The sequence below is a fragment of the Phocoena phocoena genome, chromosome 10 (genome assembly GCF_963924675.1).
Source record: "Phocoena phocoena chromosome 10, mPhoPho1.1, whole genome shotgun sequence".
NCBI lineage: Eukaryota > Metazoa > Chordata > Mammalia > Artiodactyla > Phocoenidae > Phocoena > Phocoena phocoena.
Genome location: NC_089228.1, coordinates 40,413,057 through 40,437,667, shown reverse-complemented (window position 1 = coordinate 40,437,667; position 24,611 = coordinate 40,413,057). Strand labels below are relative to the sequence as shown.

The window sequence follows — 24,611 nt, the reverse complement described above, 5'->3', positions numbered from 1 at the left end:
CTGTCACTGTTTACTCTTCTGGAGGAGCCTACTGTTAGGTGCTTCAGCGTTCTTGGCCACTTTGTCTCTTCCATCTGCCATCTAATAAAATTGGAATCAGGATAAAGTGTTCAAGAAATCAGGTCTTTGAGTTGGTGGGGGGAGGGGTGCAGTGAAGATTGCCATATAAATAAAGACTTTTAACCATTTTAATGCCTTATGAAAATGTGTTGTCTACATTCTCCTACTATAACCGTGTATGTTGAGTTTAAAATACTTCAAGGTCTCCATGAAAAGCCTCAGCTATCACGTTCTGGGATGCCTTCAGTACCACTCCAGTGGGCAGAGAGTTGAGCTGTGGAAGGGGCAGGGTGGGTTTTTGTACTTGCATTCCTCAATATCTGTCTTTGTATTTTACTTTGCCCGCAGATTGGGGACCACAAATTCAGTGCTCACCGGATCGTCTTAGCAGCCTCAATCCCGTATTTCCACGCTATGTTTACAAATGACATGATGGAGTGCAAGCAGGATGAGATTGTAATGCAAGGAATGGACCCAAGGTACTAAATTCCTCCATCAGGTTTCACAACCTGCTTTCTAGGTGCAGTTTCAGCCTTGTGTTTGGTGCCCTTTGAGGGCCTTCCAGCAGGACCCAGTATCGAGCACAGCTACACACACACAGTAGGTGACCAGTAAACAAGCTAGAACCTCAGCCAGTGGCCTGAGACAGGGTTAAAATAAGGAGAGTTTTGATGTGTTTTAACTCAATGAGAGTGACACGTCTCATAGGAACTAGAGTCCAAGATATGTTTTTAAAACTAGGACTGGGTACAAAGTTGGTGGTATATTATTCTCTTCACTTTTCTGTGCTAACCTTTCTAGCTGGCAGACTAGTCTTTCAAATAAGTGTCTTCATTCATTACCCTTCCCATCAGTCCAGAACAGTGTTGTCCACTGTTGTCCAACTTCCTGCCTCGATGGAGATGTTCTGTTTGTCCTCTCCAAGTTGGTAGCCACTAGCACATGTAGCTGTTGAGCACTTGAAATGTGACTAGTGGGACTGAGGGACTGAATTTTAAATATTATTTAATTTTAATTCATTTCAATTTAATTTTAGGGGAATTCCCTGGCAGTCCAGTTGTTAGGACTCCATGCTTTCACTGCCGAGGGCCTGGGTTCAATCCCTGGTCAGAGAACTAAGATCCTGTAAGCCACGCAGTGTGGCCAATAAATAAATAAATAAATAAGCAATACATAATAATAAGTTTAGTTTTAATTAGCCACGTGTGTCTACTGGCTGTTAATGTGATGACGCAGGTTGAGAAGGTAGCAGAAATCATGGTTATTTGATGGGTGAGAAAACTGAAGCCCGGGACTTCCCTGGTGGAGCAGTGGTTAAGAATCCGCCTGCCAATGCAGGGGACACGGGTTTGAGCCCTGGTCTAGGAAGATCCCACATGCCGCAGAGCAACTAAGCCCGTGCACCACATCTACTGAGCCTGCACTCTAGAGCCCACAAGCCACAACTGCTGAGCTCGCGTGCCACAACTGCTGAAACCCGTGCGCTCTAGGGCCCATGCTCCGCAACAAGAGAAACCGCGGCAATGAGAAGGCTGCGCACCACAACGAAGAGTAACCCCCACATGCTGCAACTAGAAAAATCCTACACGCAGCTATGAAGACCCAATGCAGCGAAAAAAGTAAATAAGTAAAATTTAAAAAAGAAGAAAACTGAAGTCCAAGGAGGTCAAGCCCAGAGTTTATCCCTCTAAACGTCTTTCAGTGTCCCAGAAAGCCCTCCATAATGGAATCATTGGCTCCAAATGTCAGTAGTGCTGAGGTTGAGCAATTCTGCCCTAGATGAGTTTTAGGGTCAGGAGGCAGTACTATAAACCCTGAAATTGCATCATTTACGCACTTACTTAAAGTTATCCTTGCATCTAGACCCTCTTTACAGAAATACTTTCCTGACTTCTCTATGAAGGCTTTATATAAACATATTCTACATTATGCCTTTTGGGGCCTTGAAAAGAAAAAGGCATATTTATATGACTTAAAAGATTTTACTGCAAGTCTGTGAACTGAGGCTGTGTGTTTATAACCTAGGCTACATCCAAGGGTCCACTGTGCACCTACTATGTACCTGGCATTGTTCTGGGATCTGGGCATGCAGAGCAAACAGGACACGCAAGATGATTCTTGTTGGGAGAGAGACAATAAATAAACCAATGACTCCAAAATATTAGCCAGTAAGCTGTCATTTGTTGCCTAACATCTTAATCTCCCCGTGGTAAAAACTTGAAGGAAAGGAGCTAGGAAACTGTATGGTACCTTCCGGTTGATTGAAGGTGATTTTGCTCCAGTACATGGAGAGGATCTGTATACCCACTGCAAGGGTGCAATCTCAGGCCAGCTACTTGTAATGAAAGACATAGAAGTGTGTCTATATCCAAGGGCAGTTGTACACTCTCATCTCTGAGGTCTGTGTCTGACAGAGCCATGCTAATCACGATGCACCGTCCAAGTGCTTCATTTAACAGATAGACTGAGAACCTGTGATCTGTGCTGCTGTAGGTACTGAGGTATAGCAGAGGAAATAGAAAGCACCTCTTATTATTCCAACTTGCTAGTAGTGGCCATCTGGCAGTAAACAAATACATACATGATATGGCTGGGAAGTGAAAGTGATGTGAAAAAAGTAAAGCAGAATAAAGGCTAGCGAATGATGGTGAGGGTCTGTGCTATTTCAGGGTGATCAGGAAAGCCCTCTGTGATGAGGTGATATTTGAGCCAAGACCTTAGTCAGAGTGAGGGAGCAAGACATCTGGGGGAGGAGCCATTCAAACAGGGAGTACGCAGTGCAAAGGCCCTGAAGTGAGAGTGTGTTCAGCATATTGGAATAGAGTGAGGGGGAAAGAGTGGAAGGTGATGAGGTCAGAGAGATGGAAAGGGGCCAGACCACATACAGCCCTATAGACAGAATTTGGATTTCATTCTTGCTGTGAATTGGAAGGCAGAAAAAAATGTTGGAAACCTCAGGCTGGAAACTTATCCCAAAGAAATAATCCAAAAATGTTATTTATAAAAGCTATTATGCTTACCAATAAAGGAAATAAATTTTAGCACATTTACATGTTGGATTACTGTATAGCAGCCATTGAAAATGTCAAACATGGGGAGTTCCCTGGCGATCTAGTGGTTAGGACTCAGCGTTCCCACTGCCATGGCCCACATTCAATCCCCTGTCGGGGGGAACTGAAATCCCACAAACCGCGTGGCATGGCCAAAAAAAAAAGAAAGTTGAACATGAAGTCAGTGTAGAAACAAACATGGGAAAGGGCTTCATAAATATTACATGATTATATCCATACAACTTAAGCATGCAGGCAAATAGGAAATGGAAATTAATCTAGAAAAATGACTACAATTGACTCAGTAGTGAGATTCTGGGTCATTGCTTTGTCTTTTCAGAACCTTCTATAATAAAATCATTTGGGCAGTAAAGAAAATCTAAGAAGTAGAATGATAGCTATGGTGAAGTAATTATTCCATTCAGGTAGATTCTCAAAGGGCATGGTCTAAATGTATTTGAGAGCGGGGCCCATCCGTTCCTCAAGTAACAATGTCAGCTTACTTAGGGCCTGAGTATCCTGTGGGCCGAACACCATCTCTGAAGAGCATCTGTCCTCTTTCCTCTAGCGCCCTGGAAGCTCTGATCAACTTTGCCTACAACGGTCACCTTGCCATTGACCAGCAAAACGTCCAGTCGTTGCTGATGGGGGCGAGTTTCCTGCAGCTGCAGAGCATCAAAGACGCCTGCTGCACATTCCTCCGAGAACGGTGAGGTGATGTGATGGGCCTGGCCTGTGCCGGGGAGCAGACCGTGTCATTTCTGGGATCCCCTGCCAGTTTGCTGAGTCTTTGGGGGCATGGAGAGTCTCATGAAGGGAGTGAGATGGGAAGATAACTGCGGAAATGACCTTTCTTGAAATCAATATCAAGCAGTACCCAGCTCTTTGGGATGAACCTTTCAGGAACATGATTATGGAGCCTTGCCTGCACTCTCCTTTGGTCTGACATGCACCTCTTCTTCTGGTCCTCTCTGTCCAATCTAACCAGCCACCAGCAGATTTATTCAGTGCTCCATAACTGTTCCATAGCTGTCTCCCTCTTTGTTTAGATCCTTCTCCCTCCTTGAATTTCTTGGCCTTCCTTTTTCCTTCTGCTCTACAAGAGCCCACCCAAATTTCACCTCCTGGAATTCTCTGTCCCCTTCAGTCCCCTGGGAGCAATCGTTATATGCTCCTTTAGAGTAAGGACCATGGATTATACCCCTACCTATGTCCAGTACTTGGCCATGACCTTTTGAGGACTGAGCAGGTAAGAAGGCTCTTCTCCCCGTCAAGAGGCAGAGCTCTTAGTCACAAGGTAAAAGCTGCCTTTAACCACTAGAGGCTTGGAGGTGAGGGTTAGTGCTGGGCTACACACAGGCAGGGAGAAACCAGAACAGTGCCCCTCTGTCTGTGGTCTCTCCAAAGCCTGGCTCTGCCTGATCTCCACTGATCACAAGGCCCCTGGCCTGAAGACCAGCATTCCTCTGCCTCAGACCTGGCCTCCTGAACCTCATCGCCTCTTAGAGCCAACCTCTCCATCTCCCATTTCTGTTCCACCAGCTCAACTCACTTAGCAGCTCTGTGGACCCTGCCTGAGGTCCACATCCTGCCTATGTGGTGCTCACGGGCATCAGTGAGCACTGCTGTGTGTGCAGATGGTCTTAACGACCGTGGTAATGATGCTAACACGCAGGGGCACTCTGTGCTGGTTTCGTTGGGAGGTAGGTGGTCCTCTTCGGGTTTTGTAGCTGGAGACCACATAGTGAGTGCAGCCCCAGAGCCTGGCTTGACCTGCCCTAGGATGCCTTCTGGGTCAGCCTAGAGAGCTGCGTGTGATGGGCTGTAGGGCACACACTGTCTGTCCTACTCATTTGCGAGCTTAAGGACACAGACTGGACGTGGTTCATCTCTGTATTCCCACAGAATTTGGAGAATGACTAAGTAAGGCCCTGTGGAAAGGATGAAGTTGGCCATTCTCACAAGGGGACAACAGCTCCACCTAGGGGCTTTTGAGTTCCTCACTGTCAACACTGGATCCAGGCTCTGTTATAAAGTAGTGTCATGTAAAAAGATGCTTAGAAAAGTGATTTTTAGACCAGTGCAGTTTTTACATGCACCAGTGACATATTAGGAAAAGGTACTTAAAGCACAAAGCCTGATGTTTCGAGTCTGTCCTTGACATTTTTCTATTCAGCACTGGGAGCCCCCTTCTGAAGCCTAAACTCACACCTTATTCCTGTTTCTATTCTCTGCCACAGGCCCCAGAGGTTTGGCCTTTCTGTTTTCTTTTCAATAGCTACCATCACTGCCTGTGTTCCTGGGGGTGGTTCTCCCTGAGCCTTGGTGCAGAGTGTGATGGAGTCTCCCAGCTGCCCCCTTCCTGTGTGTTCTTGAAGACAAGCATGTGGGCCCTTCAGTTTCAAGGTTTGATTACTAAAGACTTGAGGGAAACCATCCTGAGCGGTTGTGAAAAGGACAGGGCATGACTGAGCACAGAAAAGCTGCAAAGCCGTCAGAGTTCTTAGAACAGTAGTTCCTGAGGCCATTTTGCCAGTTAGATATTCAGCCTGCTGATTTTTTTTTTTTTTTTCCCATGAGGTTGGGGTTGATTTTTTTCTGTGGCTCCTTTTCCAGCCTTCAGATGAATGGACCTCCTTGTTTTTAGGGAGGATTGGAGGTGTGTATTTTCCAAAATTCTTCTCTCAGAACTGGATCAGAACATCAGATGCGTCAATGAACCAAGCCAATAACTTATTTAATTCAAGTCACTGCTTCCTACCTCCGATAAAGCATTACATCTTATCATGGTCAAGCTACGTCAGCAAGGAAGGAGGTTGTGAAGTGGCTGTTGACAGATATGGGTCTCTATCTGCCCTTTGGGTTATTGTCCCTCTTGTCTTCCTCCTTCTCCTGAATGGTCCCCTCTCCTACATGGCAGCTCTCCCTCCTTTTTCCCCACCAGTTGGCTTACAGACAGGCTCCCCACATCCTACCCTCTTAGATGTGAAAGCCCACTTCAGTGGAAAGTGTGTTTTGTGCTCAGTTATTCCAAGCCAGTCAAAGACAACCGAAGGTGAGGCGCAGGAATCCTATCCTGGGAGGGAAAGGGTGGAAATGTGTGCCAGTCAGCAAAGTGGATCATCCTTTCCCGCATCTTTGGACTCTATCCAGTTCCTTGAACCCTCCTCTTGACTTGATGTCAGAGTAGTAGGAATGAGTGAAGCACATGCTATAGAGGCCCAGGGAGGGTCTGTCCTCGTATCTGATCTGCCATACGTGCTTTTAATGAATCTCAATCAGGAGAAAGGCTAACATTACTTGACAGATGACTGAGCTGACATTCTGACCCTGAGTCCCATATTTCTCCCTGAGCCATGCTGCTTGCCCAGGGGTGCTCAATGCTTATGTGTCCTTGGCCTTTGGAAATGGCCTAGGTTTCCAAAGCAACGGACAGAGCCAGTTTAGGCTGGAATGAAACAACAGCTATGCATAATTTAGAGTAGTCATAAAGCCAGGCTCCTGAGATGCTCTGCCCTTTCAGTCCCTGACAGGTCTGCTACTGGCAGTGGGCAATGGTGAATATTGATTAGTAAGTATAGCTTACTGTAACCCTTAAATCAATATGGGGGAGAGGGGGAAGAGAAAGCGTTCTCACAAAGAAGAGTAAACCTGGGCAATTTTAATCTAACATGTACCATCTCCCATCACAAGATTGTCAGTCCCAAAATCAAAATAAGAAAAGCCATATCCCCCATGGTCCACTGCTGTCACCAAGGTTTTGGAACCACATTGGGCTCATTTGGAATTTTCTCAGGTGTAATAGTAGTAAGAAAAACAAACATAATATAAATTAAACCAGAAGCTAACTTCATACCAAGCACCATGTCGGATGCATTTCCTACATTCCTACTTAGTCATGGCCACAGCCCTAGGAGATGAGTAGCTGTTGTCATCACCTTTTTCTAGGCGAGGCTATTACTGACACTTGAGGAGCCTAAGGAATCCACCCAAGTTGCCCAGTGTGGCAGGGTCAATTTACCCTGGGTTTCCCTGGCCCTGATGAGTGCAGCTCTGTCTCGGGACTGTGGGAATGTGCACAAAAGGCCAGAGTTCAATCTCAGCACCACCACTTGCTTGTAGAGGGACGATGAGCACATTTCTTGGTTTCTCCGAGCCTCAGTTTTACATCTAAAAATGAGAGCAATTACTATTGTGGAGTGTTGTTTAAAAGATCCTGGAGAATGTGTCTAGAAACCCTGGCAAAGTACTTGACTCACTGATGGTGCCATATAAGTGATAGCTGCCGCTTTTGACTGAACAGTCAGGCCCATAGAGCCTCCTTTTGTTTAAAGAAAAAAAAAGGAAAGAAAAAAGTGTAAGGGTTCTGATATTAAAGAAGTCATCTCTCCATGTGGTTTAAACTCTGATTCTACATCTTCAGGGCCTTCCCGGTGACCAGAGGCGGACATTCAATCAAGAATGTCAACCACTGAAAGAAAGCAAAGTTTTCCAGTATGTGCTCTATTCTTCTCTCCTGAGAGCTGCTTCCCAGGACTTCCCAGAGAACTCACTTCACATAGACACACGGAGCACTAGGCCCAAGAGGCAGGCTCCTTTGAGGATAATCTGCCGGTTTTTTTGTTTTTTGGCTTTTTTTTCGCAGCGTTGGGTCTTTGTTGCTGCGTGCAGGCTTTCTCTAGTTGCAGCGAGCAGGGGCTACTCTTCGTGGTGGTGCGCGGACTTCTCATTGTGGTGGCTTCTCTTGTTGAGGAGCACAGGCTCTAGGTATGCGGGCTTCAATAGTTGTGGTGCGTGGGCTTCAGTAGTTCTGGCTTGCAGGCTATAGAGTACAGACTCAGTAGTTGTGGCGCACGGACTTAGCTGCTCTGCAGCATGTGGGATCTTCCCGGACCAGGGCTTGAACCCGTGTCCCCTGCGTTGGCAGGCGGATTCTTAACCACTGCGCCACCAGGAAAGCCCCTGCCTTATTTTTATACCTTTACAAGTTGAGTCCCAGAGAAGCTCACCTGATGTCACACAGGGGGTTTCCACTAAAGCTGAGGACAGAGCTTGTTTTTTTTTTTCCATTCTGTAACTCTACCCAGACCAACTTGAGAATGATCAAAGATAACATTCTTCCTCTAACTTTTTTCTTTTTATCTTCTCTTACGCCAAAAGGCTTCACCCCAAAAACTGCCTGGGTGTACGCCAGTTTGCTGAGACCATGATGTGTGCCGTGCTATACGACGCGGCCAACAGCTTCATCCACCAGCACTTTGTGGAGGTGTCCATGTCGGAAGAGTTCCTGGCCCTGCCCCTGGAAGATGTGCTTGAGCTGGTGTCTCGGGATGAGCTGAATGTGAAATCAGAGGAGCAGGTCTGTAGAGCAGTCCAGAGGTGACATGGGGGCTGCTGCTCTTTCTAACCTTTGTTTTCTATTTTACTTTTTTCAAAATGTAGATCATGGTGTGTGTGCAGCTCTTGTTTATTATGGGTTTGCTTTATCATACTGTATGCATTTTTCTTGAAAACTTTTTATACATTTTAGTGTCTAAATAATATTCAGCTGATTTTTATCAACCCTGTGACCCTCAATCTTCAATGTCCAGGTTATTTCCAAATTTTACTACTAGAAATAATGTTTCTGTGAACCAGAAATGAGCATAGATAACTTTCTGAAAGAATCTTACTCTAAAGGAGAGTAGAGCCTGGGGGCAGTTGCTGGGCAGGGGACATGAAGTCAAGAGGCTTTTGTTTTTTTTAAGATGAGAGAAATTACAGTACAGTTGGAGTGCTGATGGGAATTTTCTGGAAGAGAGGGAAGAATTGGTAATGTAGGAGAAAAGGGAGAATGGTGTCCTGGGGTAAGTGAGAAGAGACAGAGTGTAGGGCACAGGGTGTGTGTTTGAGAGGAGCTTAGGCTGTTCACATCCACGGCCACAAGAGGGAGAAGGAGAGCACATGCCCAGCGCAGGGGGAGGATGGGTGGGAAGGGAGATGCCAGGAGTTTTTATTCACACTCTCTTCTTGTTTGTTTCTGTGTTCTCAGCTGAGAGTGAGGATGAGGGAGGAATGTTAGACATTTGAGGAGAGATGAAAAGGTATGAACCAGTCCTCTAGGGAAGGGGGAGAGTAAATGGACGAAGCTCGGGAAATGGAGAGGGCTGGATAGGAAGCAGGGCCAGATGAGATTTTCAGTCACAAGTTCAGTATGAGCTGGTCAGCCCTGTTGTGTGTTTTCTATCAGCGGCATATACTGGTGCAGGGTAGGGGGTGAATTGGATATAAAGAGCTGGACTTCACCAGGGTACAGATTTTTTTCCAGGTAAGTGTGATTAAGAGAGATAGGAGACTAGCATGGGAATAATGACCCTTGGAGTCCGTGTCGGGTGAGAGAAAGGTGAGGAAATAGGCTTCAGGGGACCTGAGAGGGAGCCATGCCCAAGGCTGAGTGGAGTTGGTTGCATGGAAGGGGAGGTGAAGCTATTGGCAAGGTGAGGTGTGGGTGATCACAGGGTCCTCTGAGGACAAAGAAGACATCTTCTTGGAGCGGTCAAGAAAAGATTAAATGAGAGTGTAGGGTGTTAGTAGCCGGAGAGGAGTGAAGGACATCCTTTCTGTTCAACAAAAGTGTGGTGCAAGGTGTCTTAAGAGGACAGTGAGTCAACGTTTCTTTGAGCAGAGGGTGACGAGGACTGGGTGGTGAAGGGCGTCGGATGTGGGGGGAATTGGACCTGGCCTTGCAGGCACCCAGAGCACCACTGCGGCAAGGCCTCTGCTCATCTGGTCAGTTGGTCATGAGTCCTGGCCTATCATGAAGCTGGGCCTCGGCAGAAGGAGCCCCAGGCTCCAGGAGGCAAGCCGTTGGGTTGTTAGTCCCAACTCAGCTTATTTCCTTAATGTCTGAAGAGTCCTCACCCCTCCGTATTAGTGACCGTTAGAAAAGTGAACTCTGAGCTCAGCAGTGTGGACCCTGAGATTTGTAGGAAAGAACCCCATCCCAAGAGCAAGGGGTTCTGTCCCTGGCTCTTCCACTAGGTAATATGACCCACGGCAGCTCACATCTATTGCAGTGATGCATTCTACAAGGGCTGTGGGGCTTTAGAGGGAGATATCCTTGTGACCAGAGCCATTAGGGAAGCCTCCTTGGAGAACACGGATCTGGATCCAGGCCTTAAAAGAAATGGGAATGGGTTTAGATGGAAAGGAAGAGATGGGGGCATTCGAGGGAAAGGGGACAGCCGGCCTGGCTAGAGAAGAGGGTGCAGGAGCAGTGGGAGGGAAGGTCAACAGCACTTTGTTACAGTACAGGAAGGAAGAAGGAAGCTTTGACAGGTTTTCGTTAGGAAGTCATAATGAAAGCCAGGAAGGTGTTGCAGTAACCTAGGCTTGTCTTTCAAGAGAGTGGGCTGAATGGGGTAGCTGGGGACGTGGAGAGAAAACAGTGGATTCAGGAGACAAGTAGGAGGAAAGATTGGTGGGCCCAGTGTAGGGAGCAGAGGGTTTGAGATTGGGGGGTACAGGGGTGTGGCCTCTGGGTGGAGGAGTTGCCGCCAGAGCTTCCCCTCTCTATTGTGGCAGGTCTTTGAGGCCGTGTTGGCCTGGGTCAGATACAACCGGGAGCAGAGGGGACCCTGCCTGCCTGAGCTGCTGTCCAGTATCCGCCTGCCCCTCTGTCGGCCCCAGTTCCTGTCAGACCGAGTGCAGCAGGATGACCTGGTGCGTTGCTGCCACAAATGCAGGTGAGCAGAGGTGGGCCTGCACGAGGATGATGCCAAGGGTCTGGACGGAGAAGAGAACTTGGCCACTTAGCTCGGGGGAGGAAGGATTTGGAATGGTCGTTCTTTTTTTTTTTTTTTTCTTTTTTTTTTTTGCGGTACGAGGGCCTCTCACTGTTGTGGCCTCTCCCGTTGCGGAGTGCAGGCTCAGCGGCCATGGCTCATGGACCCAGCCACTCCGCGGCATGTGGGATCTTCCTGGACCAGGGCATGAACCCGTGTCCCCTGCATCGGCAGGTGGACTCGCAACCACTGCGCCACCAGGGAAGCCCTGGAGTGGTCGTTCTTAATTCACAGCACACAGATTGATCTGCCTTCTGTCTAGAACCTGGAAGAGCCTGAGTCTCTCACCTTTGGGCAAAGAAATGTGCCGCATGGGAGCATCAGGGCAAAAGGGGCTTCCTCCCCTAAGTTATTTGAGGATTTTCTGGCATCTCCTTCCATTGAGCTGTTTGTGGACCTACAGGCGTCTATACCGCCTGCCCGGACCCTGTCCACACCAGCAGCTGACTTATTGGTGACTTCCTGGGGCTCCTCATCCTCTTCAGTAAACATTAGTCAGTGTGCTGGCCTCAGGAGGGTCTGCCCAGCTACAGTGATGGGCAGGGGTGGGGCATGTTTAGCAGCATGCCAAACTGTTACCCAGAGTAAATCAAAAACAATAGGGTGCAGGAGAGCCACCAAAACAGCTCAGGAGACCGCAGCCCTGTAGAAGGATTGTTATAAAAGTAGAGCAGCAGAGGAAAATATGCATCTTCCTTCAAGCTGCTCCTCGTATTCACAGCTGGTTCAGTGGGGAGTCAGTGGCGTGGTCCACGCAGCGTGAAAGTGTGTGTGTCAGGGAGGGGTGGAGGTGTGGCTGGAGGTAGCTGAGACCCTGTGAGGAGCAGTCTCAAGGGTGCTGTTGGGGGAGTTTGAGCTTTGTTTTGTAGGCAGTGGGCAGTTTTCGAAGGGTCTTAGAAAACCAGCTTGGACCCCAGTGTGGAGGCTGGAATGGAGGGGTGGGGCTGGAGGCAGGGAGGTCTCAGGAGCAGTTGGCTTCTGCTGCCACAGTCCGGGTGAGATGGTTAATTGCTGGGTGTGAGCCATAGGGATGGAAAGGAAGAGCTGGGTCTGAGTGGCAGCAGGAGGCGAGCAGCTTGTTGAACCTCCCCAAGGCTAGCTATTTTAGGGAACACCCTGTTTTTCTTCTGTTAAACTAACAGAGATGGGCTCTGCTCATCTTGCCCCTCCAATGCTGAGCATGTCCCAATAGCTGTGTATAGTTTCCCCTGGACTCACCTGGGTTCTCTGAGACCAAACCTTCCAGAAGGCTTCTCCTCCCGTGTTTCCCCTGCAGTTGTGGTTGGGGGAGCCAGGCTCAGACCTACAAATGTGGGCCAAGTGGAGAGAATACCTCCTGTCCTAGCATCTTGCACTTTATTCCAGGGACCTGGTGGATGAAGCAAAGGACTATCACCTCATGCCAGAGCGCCGGCCCCACCTGCCAGCTTTCAGAACTCGGCCTCGCTGCTGCACATCTATCGCTGGGCTCATCTATGCCGTGGGGGGCCTCAACTCAGCAGGTATCTTGCAGCTCCCCTCTGTAGAACCCTGTCTTGGATACCGTGGTTGAAGAAGCACGAAACAACCTAGCCTGGCCCTCTGCTTCCTCCCCTTGATGTCACCACCTTTATCCCTCTTGATTTTATATAATTGTTCTGCAGTTAGCGCATGTCAGATATTAATACCATTGAAGCAGAATATCAACGCAAAAGGGACCTTTAGAAACCCCAGAGGCCTGGCCCCCTTCCTTCACAATGGGGACGTCGAGGCCCAGAGAACTTCAGCTATGTTCACACAAGTCTTTTTTCTGAGCAAGGACTGGAACTCAGGTCCTGGTTCCTGAGCCTGCACTCTTCCCCTAATATCACGTCACCTATGGGATTTACTCAGCTTTGGATAGGATATAATCAGAGACCCAATTCTGTTACCAGGCTAATCACATTCGGTCATGTGGATCTCTGGGCTTAGACTGTGAGAGTGTCACCGTAAGAAGGAAGATTCTCCAAATACGCACGGTCTGCACTATCAATACTTTTTACCCTTCACCTCTTACCTCCAGTGAAACCCACGTGCCTTGTGGTCCGTGTATTATTGGCAGTTCTTGTATCATACAGTCAAGTTTTCAGGAAACCTCCATGGGGCACCCCCACTCCTGCCCACCCCAGGCACCACTGCAGGGCAGTAGCAATCTAGGAGAGGGCAGGGGAGACACCTGAATCCTTGCAGTGCAGTGGCACAGGGAGTCGTCACCTCGGATGTGAAGGCCAGGCCTTTTCAGAGTCAGCCCAAGCTTGTGGGAGGTGGGGAGCTGGTGGGAGGTGGGGAGCTGGTGGGCAGTCCTGGGCAGTTTCGTTTTTAATTGAAAGTTAATGGGAGATGGGTACTGGCCTACGCTACTTGTTAACCATATGACCTGGAAAAGGTAAGTCCTCAACTAGTAAATGCTAGAGCATGGCAGGTGCTGAGTGTCCCAAAGCAGAATAAAACAGGGAGGGGGTTATTTTATTTGATTTTAAAAAACTGATGAAAACGGTAGGGTTGGAGTTATTATTCCTTGCTTCTGTGACTACCATGTATTGAGCACTTGGTATATTCTAGAACTGTGCTAGGTGTTTTACATATTATATCATTTAATCCTCATGGGAACTGCTATGGAGATTATTTCACATGTGAGAACAGAAGATGGGGACACAAAGCAGCTTGCCCAGGGTCACCGCTAGGAAGTGAGAGTCGCATTGGAAGCCATCTCCTGCTCTGTGTCGGGGAAATAGTGGTTCCATTTGCCTTCACCTCTGCCTTTAAGCAGGTGAAGAACCTCCTTGCAACTTAAAACTGCCCTCTCTAGAAAGTAAATAAGTGCCTCCTGTCTGATTCTGATTTTCCTTAAAGAATTAAGTTTGAGGTTGTCATGGCTACAGTTTCTTAGTGGGCCCTCCTGGCTTGAGTAATTTCTGCGGGAAGAGCTGATAGGACGAAGTTGAACATTCCGTATAATCATTGCGCAGCAGCTGTGATCTAAACGAGCGGTCTCATTTGTTTTAATTTGAGTAGCAAATTTTTATGCAGGTGATTCCCTGAATGTGGTGGAAGTGTTCGACCCCATCGCCAATCGCTGGGAGAAGTGCCATCCCATGACCACAGCCCGCAGCCGTGTCGGTGTGGCCGTGGTGAACGGACTCCTCTATGCCATCGGGGGATATGACGGCCAGCTGCGGTTGAGCACTGTGGAGGTCTACAACCCAGAGACGGACACGTGGACCCGTGTGGGGAGCATGAATAGCAAGAGAAGGTATTCTGGGAGCCGGTCTGTACGTCCTGAGCATACACACCAGGCATCCGGGGGACACCACGCTAGACAAGCAGGGCACATTATAAAGTAGACGCTAGCTTCAGCCTGGGGATCCCCTGCAGCCAGGCCAGCCACTGCCCGTACCTCCTGGAAGCCAGCCCCCATCTGCTTAAAAGTAAAACCCCTGCCTTGTCCTTTGAGGAACTTGGGGAGACAAGACAGGGAAGACAGGGACGTGCGGAAGTTGTATTATTATTTAAGTGCCAGGTAAGAACTAAAGGTTTGTATTATGGAAGACGCGAGGCAGGAGAGAAGCTGGACTCTGGAACATCTGGAAGATTTCAGGGAAGAGGTGAGATTAAAGTTGAAACCTGAAGAATAAGGAGGATTTAACTTTATTAGTCATAAAAGGGAATCCGAGGTGTTCCTCTTTATACTTTCTTTCCCCCAGGATCCCTGTCCCACGTGTGCTTTCACTACCAGGGAGTGTGTGAACTACAACAATGCTCTTTACTTCTGGATGCCACACGTCCCCCAGGCATGAGCACACAGCTAGTTGTGAGGTGGACCGAATTTATGTCTTTTTTTTTAAATAAATTTTTTAATTAATTACTTTATTTACTTATTTATTTTGGGCTGCATTGGGTCTTCGTTGCTGTGCGCAGGCTTTCTCTAGTTGCGGCCAGCCTTACTTTTCCTTGCGGTGCGCGGGCTTCTCATTGCGGTGGCTTCTCTTGTTGCAGAGCGCAGGCTCTAGGCGTGCGGGCTCTAGAGCGCAGGCTCAGTAGTTGTGGCACACGGGCTGAGTTGCTCCGTGGCATGTGGGATCCTCCTGGACCAGGGCTCAAACCCGTGTCCCCTGCATTGGCAGGCGGATTCTTAACCACTGCGCCACCAGGGAAGTCCCGAATTTATTTCTCTTAACGCCTTCCAGCCACTTGTCTCCTCCTGCTCACATTTCCTGAGTAAGAAAACATAGTGCCTCTATTTAGTCTTCTTAGTGCCAAAGTGACTGGCAGCATCCTTCCTTATGTCAGCCGTGTGTGGGGTATTGTCATGGTTGGACGGCAGGAGCTTTGGAGGGGGAGAGTGTAACTGGACAGTCTCTGTGTTCTCCTACCCTTGGGGTAGCCGCCCCAGATTGTGGTGTTTTGTTTGTTTGTTTGTTTGTTTTTGGCTGCGTTGGGTCTTCGTTGCTGCACGTGGGCTTTCTCTAGTCGCGGCACATGGGCTTTCTCTAGTCGCGGCGAGCCGGGGCTTCTCTTCGTTGCGGTGCGTGGGCTTCTCATTGCGGTGGCTTCTCTTGTTATGGAGCACGGGCTCTAGGTGCACGGGCTTCAGTAGTTGTGGCGCACGGGCTTCAGTAGTTGTGGCGCACGGGCTTAGTTGCTCCATGGCATGTGGAATCTTCCTGGACCAGGGCTCAAACCTGTGTCCCCTGCATTGGCAGGCAGATTCTTAACCACTACGCCACCAGGGAAGCCCCCAGATCATGGTTTCAGATGACGCTCTGATGTTTCTCTTCCGAAACTAACGGAAGATAGGACAGCCATCCAAGGCCCCCTACCTGTTTAACCAGAACGGCTCTGCGTTTATCCCTTTTATGTATTGAGTTTCCTTGACATATGCCCAACTTTAGGAGGAAAAAGTTAAATGAAATTTTTTTTTGAAAGGGGCAGTTCGAAAACCACTGGACCAGTTGCCCTTTAAAGGCCTTTCTGCTTTGTAATTCTCTCATCTGTGTATTTGGTTACAGACCCCTTTGTCTGGCCATGATTTGGGTTTTCTACTTTTAAGATCACGTGACCGCCAAAAAAAAAGATCAAGTCACTGCATGTGGTCAGGAAGAAGAGTCATGTTGCAGTGTGGAAGTCCTTTGCCACATGAAACTGTCACACATGGTCCGTGATACACATGGTATATCACGTTCAGTAGTGTTTGTTTGTGGCCTTGAGCAGGGGGGAATCTGCCTTTGTACCAGTAAGATTCACAAAAGGCCAAAGTAGCTTTGTTTCTGGAAGAAAAAATATGTATATAAGATCTACTCCTCCCGAAGCCGTAAGCTACACTCTCATGGTTCCTTCCTCCCCCCACCCCCCACCTCTGCTTCCGTGCTTCCCCTTCTTGCTCCTTGGATACTTTGCAGCTTTCTGTGGCCTCGAATGACTCACTGCTCCATATATATCCCCAACCAGGAGGGCCTTTTTCACTTTGATGTCAATCAGTTGTTCTTCATTGTGTGTCTGCTCTGGGCCACTTGCTAGCTGTGATGTCACAGGGTTTGGAGTGCTGTCTGGGAGGAGCCCTCCGGGTAGCCCTTTCCCTCACTGTGGTTAATGCCCTGTATTAGTAGTGTGGGCCCAGCTCCATTTCGTCCCCTTTAAATTACAGGCTACCTTAAAATGTTCATAGTCACTTCTCCCCTGATGAACCACACACCCTCTGTCCTGCCAGTTGGTGACAGCCTCCTTTCTGCCGTCATTCCCTGTCCTTCTCCAGTCTTCCAGGCTGCTTGCGTGGAGCTTTCTCCCATGCCTTATCCAGTCCACACTGGTCAGCATTTCTTCCCCTTGTCTCTTCACACTGTCTTTACTGTTTCGTTGATAGTTAATCTCACACAGTTTTGTGGCACCTCTCAATTCTTCCTCACATTTTTGTTGAACTCCTAAATTGTTACTTTTGTCCACTTCTAGAAGGATAGTGACATGTCTAGTGAGTTTGTGACCTTCCCACAGTCCTCTCCCAAGGCAGGTCCTCTTCAGGCTGGTTCAGGCTGGTTCAGGGACAGGCTGGTTCAGGGACATCGTGTGTATCACTTTGATTTGCTGTGTACATTTGAAAGGGGGCTATAAAGCCTGGTGTAGTTTATCTTCCTATTTGTTAGGCACCCAGATTTATTTTTAATCTTCTCCAGCATCAGGTTTGAAAACAGTGAATCGGGCAGCTTGGCATTCATGTTTAATTTTTCATGAGGCTTTATGTAGAAGATTCTCGGGAGAGCCTGGCATGATGAACAGTGTGGGAATCAGACTTGTGTCATTGAAACCTAAGGCATGCCTCTCTGGGCAGCCCTGAGAGGATAGCCCAGACTCCCCAAGCCACAGCTACTCATCTATACAGTGGTGATGGTGATGCTTCATGCAGGATGTGGTGAGAGTGGAAAATAGCAAGTGTGGAGCACCTGATGTGTGTAGTAAGTACGAAACAAACAGAAGCTGTTGCCTCACCCACTAAGACAAATTAGGGGACATGCAGGGCCGTGTATGTAATGAAAAGATGTCTGTCAAACTTCATAGTGAATTGCGTGGGAAAATCAAGGTAACACAACAAACGTATGTTGAGGGCTTGTTACGTACGAAGCACCACATTAAGTACTGTCAGGGTCACACTGTTAGAGACCCCAGTCTTCCAGGAGGTCCCCACTTGTTAAGAGGTGGCAGGTCAATTCCTGGTACCCTGTGGGCAGGAGTCTGGCTTGCTCAGTTCTCCAAACCTGGTGCGTGGGACGGTGTGCCTCAAGGGCCTGATGAAAACGTGCTGAACAAATGGATGACTGACAGGAGCTGTGATAAAGGAGCTGTTCTGGGAGTGTGGGGTTGGGAGGGAGTAATTCTTGCTGGGCGATGCAGGATGGCTTTTGGAGGAGGAGAGAGAGGAATTTGGCCTGGGTCTTAAAGGTAAATCAGACCCTGAGCATGGCAGGGTGGAAGATGAGCATATCAGGGACTGAGGAGGAGGGAGAAGAAGTAACCCCAGGCAGGGGGCGGGAGGCAGGAGGAACCACAGGGCAGCCCCTCCCCCTCAGTGTTACACTTCGCTTAGTCACATTCCTGGGATTTAGGTCTGTTCTAGAAAGAGGCAGTTGGGGGCTAGGTTTACTTCTCAGTGAGCGTGAGAGGTTGCCCCAAGAAATCTGAGGCCCATCGGGATGACACCTCTGTTTCAGTGCCATGGGGACGGTCGTGCTGGACGGGCAGATCTACGTCTGTGGTGGCTATGATGGCAACTCTTCTCTCAACTCTGTGGAGACCTACTCACCTGAGACGGACAAGTAAGGACTCCAGCTCCCCTGGGGCAACTGAAGCTTGCTAAACAGAGTATGAAAAATCAGAACTGCAGTCTTTTAATCATGCTTCTAAGGATAGGGAATATCTCACCTATTTAGCCCCTGTAGTACCTTGCATATAATAAGCATTTAATAACCTTTGGTTAAATGAATGAATGATTAACTAAATTCTGAAAACAGTCTGCTTAGATACTTGGAAACAGTTATTAATGCTCTGTACCTCTTAACTAAATCAGCGCATTTTAATAGAAATGCAGGTGAAAAGGGATGAGAAACAGATGAACAGCCTTTCCAAAGTGGGTAAGATAGGATTTGGGGAAAAAAAGTTACATTTCAGATACTCAAATAAGCTTGGGAAACATCCATGTCTGTACCACCAGAGGCCTCATCTTCCCATAATACATATTACTATTTTAAAGACTGAAAAATTATGCGGCAGAGAAACCTCTTTAACTTCATTTTATCTAACACCTATCACCATCTGGTGGACTTATTTTGCGGAACACTCTTTGGAAAACACTGGCAAGGTTAGCCCGAGTTCTTCATTTCAGTATTTGAATCTGCTTTTACTATAACAATATAAGCACATTAGTAGAATGGATTCATCACAGTGCTTTTAAGCCAATATTCCATTCACTTAACCAACTTACTATGTATCGGGCAGCAAGCAGGGTGTCTCAGATCCTTAAGTAGCACCTAGTCTGTTGGGGCCACAGCACAAGGTGATTGTCCTCCCTTGGGTGCCTATGTCTAGAGCTCTTGGGCACAGAGTGGGGAGGGCTCTCATCTTCCCCACAGCTTGGGGGGAGAGTCAGGTTGCAGAGGTGTCTTCTAAGGGGAGACCCATCGTGGATAGTGGGAGACGTGCATCCCAGGTGGGGGGACAGCAGGAAGAGAGGCTTGGAGATAAGAAAGAGCTGTGTGTGGTTGAGGAGCAGGTGTGGGTGGCGCATGGCAGGAGGCGAAGCTGGAAAGTGGATGAGGACCAAGTGGTAAAGAACCACATTAAGGAACTTGGACTCTGCTTAGAGGAAACAGGAGTCCTCACTAGAGGACGTGCTGTGCAGGATCGGAATGGGGATGTTCTGAAAGCCAGGCCACCTGTAAGGGGACTGTTGCAGTGGTCCAGTGAGAGGCCAGAGCTAGGGCAGCAGTAGTGGGATGGGGACAAGCAGTGACTAGGAAGCAAACCAGGGGGGTCGTGGTGACCACAGAATGTTGAGGATGACGGAGAAGAGGTCATAAAAATGCTGAGATTATAAGTATAGCAGCTAGGTAGCTAGTGGTCCCATTATCAAGACCAGGGAGTGTGATGGAGGAGCAGATCTGTCAGAGACGTCTTGCTTGGGCAATGCTAATTTTGAGTGCCGGCAGAGATGACCAGCTATGGGCCCGAAGCTTAAAGTGAGAGGTGGCAGCCAGAGTGAGCCCTTAGCAGAGGTGGTGTGGGAGACGATAAGAAGTGGGGAGATTGTCCAGGGTGAGACGGAGCACAGCACAGTTCCCCTGAATCCTTCTAAGCTGTCTTGGGAGGACAGGAACACCAAATCTCATGGCTCCCCTTCTACTTTGCCTCTTTCCTGAAGGTGGACTGTGGTGACCCCGATGAGCTCCAATCGCAGTGCTGCAGGGGTTACAGTCTTTGAGGGCAGGATATACGTGTCGGGCGGCCATGACGGTTTGCAGATCTTCAATAGTGTGAGTCTGGGCTCCTCCTGGGCTAAGGGCACCCACTCTTGTTATCTTTGCGAGTTATTTTGAAAGGATATTCTTTGGGAAAAGCCTCAGCCTTGCCATTGCTAGGTAAGGTGTCATCTAGAGGCCTCAGGCCATCTGCCGCGTGCTCCGAAATGCTTCCAAGAATGGGAACCAGTGTGCGCAAAGGAGAGAGGTAGGGTGTGGCCATACCACCCACACCCCCACCCTGTTCAGTTCCCCAGCGGATGCTGCGTGAGACCCAGGGAAATTCCTGCCCAAAGTAAGCCCATATTACAGAGGGTGAATTTTCAAATGGTTGCATTCTTCTGGATAATTTGTTTGAAATTGCATTTATTCTTTTAAAAAAATCTCGAGAGCCACTTGCTGGTCACTCCAAAGTCAGTCAATGCTGTGAGGGAACACACTGTGCACGGATCTCAGGAGACCCTACTCTCATCCCAGCTGTGTCACTACATAGCAGTGCATCCTGGGCAACTCCTTGATTTGTTTCCTCAGGTGTAAACAAAATTGGTCAGGTTAGGCCATCTCTCTCTCACCTGTCCCTATAAGCCCACGAGCAGGTGCACAGCTGAGGAAACTGGGCATCGGGGCAGAGCACACACTGGCAGAGCTCCTTGTCCCCAGGCCTCCCCCTGGGGCCTGATGCCAGGTGGGCCACCAGTGAGCAAGCTTTGGCTTTGACTGAGCCTGCACCTGTCTCCCCGCTGCAGGTGGAGCACTACAACCACCACACAGCCACCTGGCACCCGGCGGCTGGCATGCTCAACAAGCGCTGCCGGCACGGAGCTGCATCCCTGGGAAGCAAGATGTTTGTGTGCGGGGGCTACGACGGCTCGGGCTTCCTCAGCAGCGCCGAGGTGTATAGCTCTGTGGCGGACCAGTGGTGCCTGATAGTCCCCATGCACACACGCCGGAGCCGGGTCTCCCTGGTGGCCAGCTGTGGGCGGCTCTACGCTGTGGGGGGCTACGACGGACAGTCGAACCTGAGCTCGGTGGAGATGTACGACCCAGACACGGACCGCTGGACGTTTATGGCCCCCATGGCATGTCACGAGGGAGGGGTCGGTGTGGGCTGCATCCCTCTCCTCACCATCTAAGGCGAAGGGTGGGATGTGGCGGAGTAGGGATCTGGTACAAACACAGGCACTTCCTTCCAGGGTTAGTCCCCCTCGGAAGAGGTGGTGGACCAGAAGACAGGGTGAAATGTGAGCTCGCCAGAGGTACAGTTTTCCAGGTGCTTAAGTCCTCCCTCCCTGTGCAGCCCTTGTGACCTTCAGGCCTAGGTCATCAAGATGCACAGCGTGGGACAGAAGCCCCTCTGGGTCCCGCAGCTGGTGACACAGGACTGCTTTGCTGGTCCGCATGTCCACAGGCTCCATCCAAGCCCAGCTCCCACCTGCCACAGCTCTGTGGGTCGCCCATCTGCAGAGTGTCTTCCATCTGACACTCCTTGCCTACTGCTTGCCAGCTGTGTTGTGGCCAGTTTGCGATGGGGTGGCTTCAGTGGCCAAGCGTGTTGGAAACTGTGGGGTGTAGGTGGGAGAGGAGGGACACAGGCCGGGTTGTCCTCACTGCCAGGCTGCAGCCATGGCAGTGCTGGTTGCACACACGCACCTCCTCCTTCCATCCGAGCGCACCGAGAATTTTGTCTGCATTGCTGAGTAAGCACGAAGAACAGAAGCTTTTCCTGTGTCTAATTTTGGGATTTCAGCGAGGTCTTTTTCATCTTGTTCAGGAGAAACAGAGGGAGAGGATAAAAGATACTTGAAAGAAACTGAAGGAAAGTTATAGAAACACTTGAAAGAAACTGAAAAGAAAAATAATTTTTTAAAGTGAACATTTTTTTGCAAGAAGAAAACATAAAAGACACTAGAGGCAAATATGTGTTTAAATGGAAAACCACCCAACGTGAAAAGGGTGGTATCCGCTCCCACATTCGGATCCCAGGGTCCTAAGGCCTCGCGTGGCACTCGGGGTTCCCTCTGAGCCCCTGTGTGTCCAGAATCAGTGCGCACTCGACCAGTCCTGTAGCAAGGTGCTCGTGGGGTTTGTCTTCACACCCACTATCAGAGGACTTTTTTAATCGTAGGCTTAGCGAGTTGGCTAAGTTATTGCCACTCTTGTAGGTGGGAGCTCCCAGCTTGTCGCTGGAGGCTCCAGATGCCCCTGTGGTTATCTCCCACTGCCACCATGGCACTCATGCAGATTCCCACCCCACTTTCATTCCTTCCTTGTTTGACCAGCAGGAAACAGCAGGTCTGGCCAGATTCTCATTTGCCCATCTATCATTCTTGGATAGTTTTCTTCATCGTGATGCTTCTGAGGTACATTGACCATTTGTACCTCTAGAACCTAACCAGAGACTTGGTCCTTCCACCAGCCACGGCTGGCTTGGTCCAGTAACCATATCTACCCTGCCAGTCCGCTGCTCCTCCATCCACTCGCCAATTCCAGGGGTCTGGTCTCCCTTCCAGCCCTTGGCAGACTGACCAGCAAGGTGGACCTTTATATTCTAGCAAAGCTGGCTTTATGACATAAAGAACTAAAAGCCGAAAGAATCTGTTGCTGCTGCAAAGAACAGATTTTATATTTCTTCCTATGATCTTAGCTAATGACCTCTTGAAGAGACTCCATGCTCCTCCTTCCTCCTCCCTGGATGGGACCTTGATGCTGCACAGTGGGACCCCAACAGGAGGACTCTTCTCTTACCAGTGCACTGGGCAGTGGAGCTGTCCTTCAACTGCTGCTGCCAAAATTTGGTTTTCCAAAATTCTTCCAGTAGAGACTAAAGGAGGATACATTTCCAATGCAAGATTGGGTCTCAGGGTCCCAATCTCTACTTGGTTGGTCTCCTGCCCATCGCTGCCTGCCTGGGTGTCCTGGAAGCCTGTTCACAAAGGCACCATGTGACACCTGAGACGTCTCTCCTACCCTGGGACTGTGAGGTTTACCAGTGTGTGCAATCGCCATGTTTCCAGAGGGAAGTACCTTCGTTACCTGCCACTTAGGAGCTGGGCCTCTGCTAAAAGCACTTGAAAATGATGTTTTTATTTTAAAAGACTTAACAATCTGATATAGTTGAGCCTGGGCTTGTGGTAGAGCTCTGGCACATCTCGCTCCCTGTCGGTTTGCCTGTTAGAGGTAGACTTGGAAGGAGGGTGGGGTCTGTTATTCCTGTTAGAGAGGAGTTACCAGTGCTTGTCTTCTTATTATAAGCCCCTTTCTTTTGTGAATTTGCAACAGCACTGACAAACCTGGGTTGTGAATGTGTTAAGAATCAACCAGTGGACCTCACCAGGTCCTTAGGATGCTGACCCAGATTTTGCCATTGGGGTTGAGAGATCATTTTCCCATGATCTGCTGCTCTTGTGATAGCCTTCCTACATCTACTCCCACCTCCTGGTGTAGAAGTTACACTGCTCCACCTGGGGTCAGTGTTTCCAAGTAAGGTGAAGCCAGTGCCTTGATCTGGGCTCTGAGCTCAAGTAAGCAAACACTAACATTTTCACACTCTCCACAGTTGGTTCTCAGTCTGACGGTGATGACTGTTTACAGGTGGCTGGTCTGACCCTTTGGTGTTGGAGGCTTTCCAGTAAAACCATGAAAAGAAGAGATGCCACCCATAGGTATTGTGAAAAGGGTATAGGGCAGATACTGTGGACAGTGAACCTTGGGGTCCGGCCCAGCTCTGAGCAGAGGACTGTGGCATTCACTGTCCTAGGGTATTTCCCCTTAGATAACACAAGTAACCTTCTCTTCTGGGTTTCATCCAAGAGCAAAGCCAGGATGGGAGCTGAAGTCCAGCCTTTTGACTTGGCCACAGAGATGTGAGTAGGTAGGAATTCCGATTCCCCCTCCCCCCCAATTTATTGTTTCCCAGAAAAATCTTAATTCCTTTTATTTATAGAACGCATGTCTTTTGTGTTAAGAAACCAAAGAGAAATAAAGAGTACACTCCTAATATCTTCTTGCCCTTTCCTGATTTTATTTTTTTTAAATTAGAGGTAAATCATATTTTTATCGTAATTCAGTGAAAAAATATTGGACAAAGTGAAAATATTTCTGTGAAAATAAGGAAAAAGCCCAACAGCATGGCAAAAGTAGTCTTTGGAGAGACGTGTATATTTTATGAGAATGGGTTCTGATGAAAAATATATGCAAAAGACTTCATGAGCGTGTTGCATATTTGCTCCTGTCCAGATCACCACTTCTCTTGGATTTCCCCCTTTCTTCACTCCCTGCCATAAAACTCCTAGAGTTCCTAAGTGGAATGTGACTGCCTGTGACCACCTGGAGCCAAAACCCCCAGCTCCTTTTTTATACCTCCAAGCCAGAGGTGCTTAGCTTTGGTGCACATAGAAGTCACTGGAAATTTTTTAAACCACAGATTGACTTGTAGAACCCTCCCCAGAGACCAGTTCCCTAGGGCTGGGGTGCAGCTCAGGCCCCTGTGCAGGCAAGTTTCCACCATGGTTGGTATGCTCATCCCAGTGTGAGAACCAGACTCCAGTGTTTAGTTTCCTCTTTCGCAGATACAGCCACATTCCAGATCTGCCTTCCTGAGATTGCATCCTGGTTACTGTGGTGGTGGATTTTAGGAAACTCTTCATGCACACTTTTCC

General features: G+C 48.7%; 1 protein-coding gene across 2 annotated transcripts in view; it reads left to right on the top strand.

Moving 5' to 3' along the window:
• KLHL18 (kelch like family member 18) overlaps positions 1–23,950 on the top strand; it is a 54,640-nt gene extending 30,690 nt beyond the window's left edge. Inside the window, exons 2-10 of one of the 2 annotated variants that reach the window (XM_065885364.1) lie at positions 409–539; positions 3,679–3,819; positions 8,271–8,469; positions 10,674–10,834; positions 12,299–12,435; positions 13,967–14,204; positions 18,151–18,255; positions 19,857–19,968; positions 20,700–23,950. In XM_065885364.1, coding sequence (XP_065741436.1) covers positions 409–539; positions 3,679–3,819; positions 8,271–8,469; positions 10,674–10,834; positions 12,299–12,435; positions 13,967–14,204; positions 18,151–18,255; positions 19,857–19,968; positions 20,700–21,086 — 1,611 coding nt within the window. In that variant the 3' untranslated portion in view covers positions 21,087–23,950. The remainder of the gene's footprint in view (positions 1–408; positions 540–3,678; positions 3,820–8,270; positions 8,470–10,673; positions 10,835–12,298; positions 12,436–13,966; positions 14,205–18,150; positions 18,256–19,856; positions 19,969–20,699) is intronic. The other variant, XM_065885365.1, reaches the window with a different exon arrangement.
• The last annotated feature ends 661 nt before the right edge of the window (positions 23,951–24,611 follow it).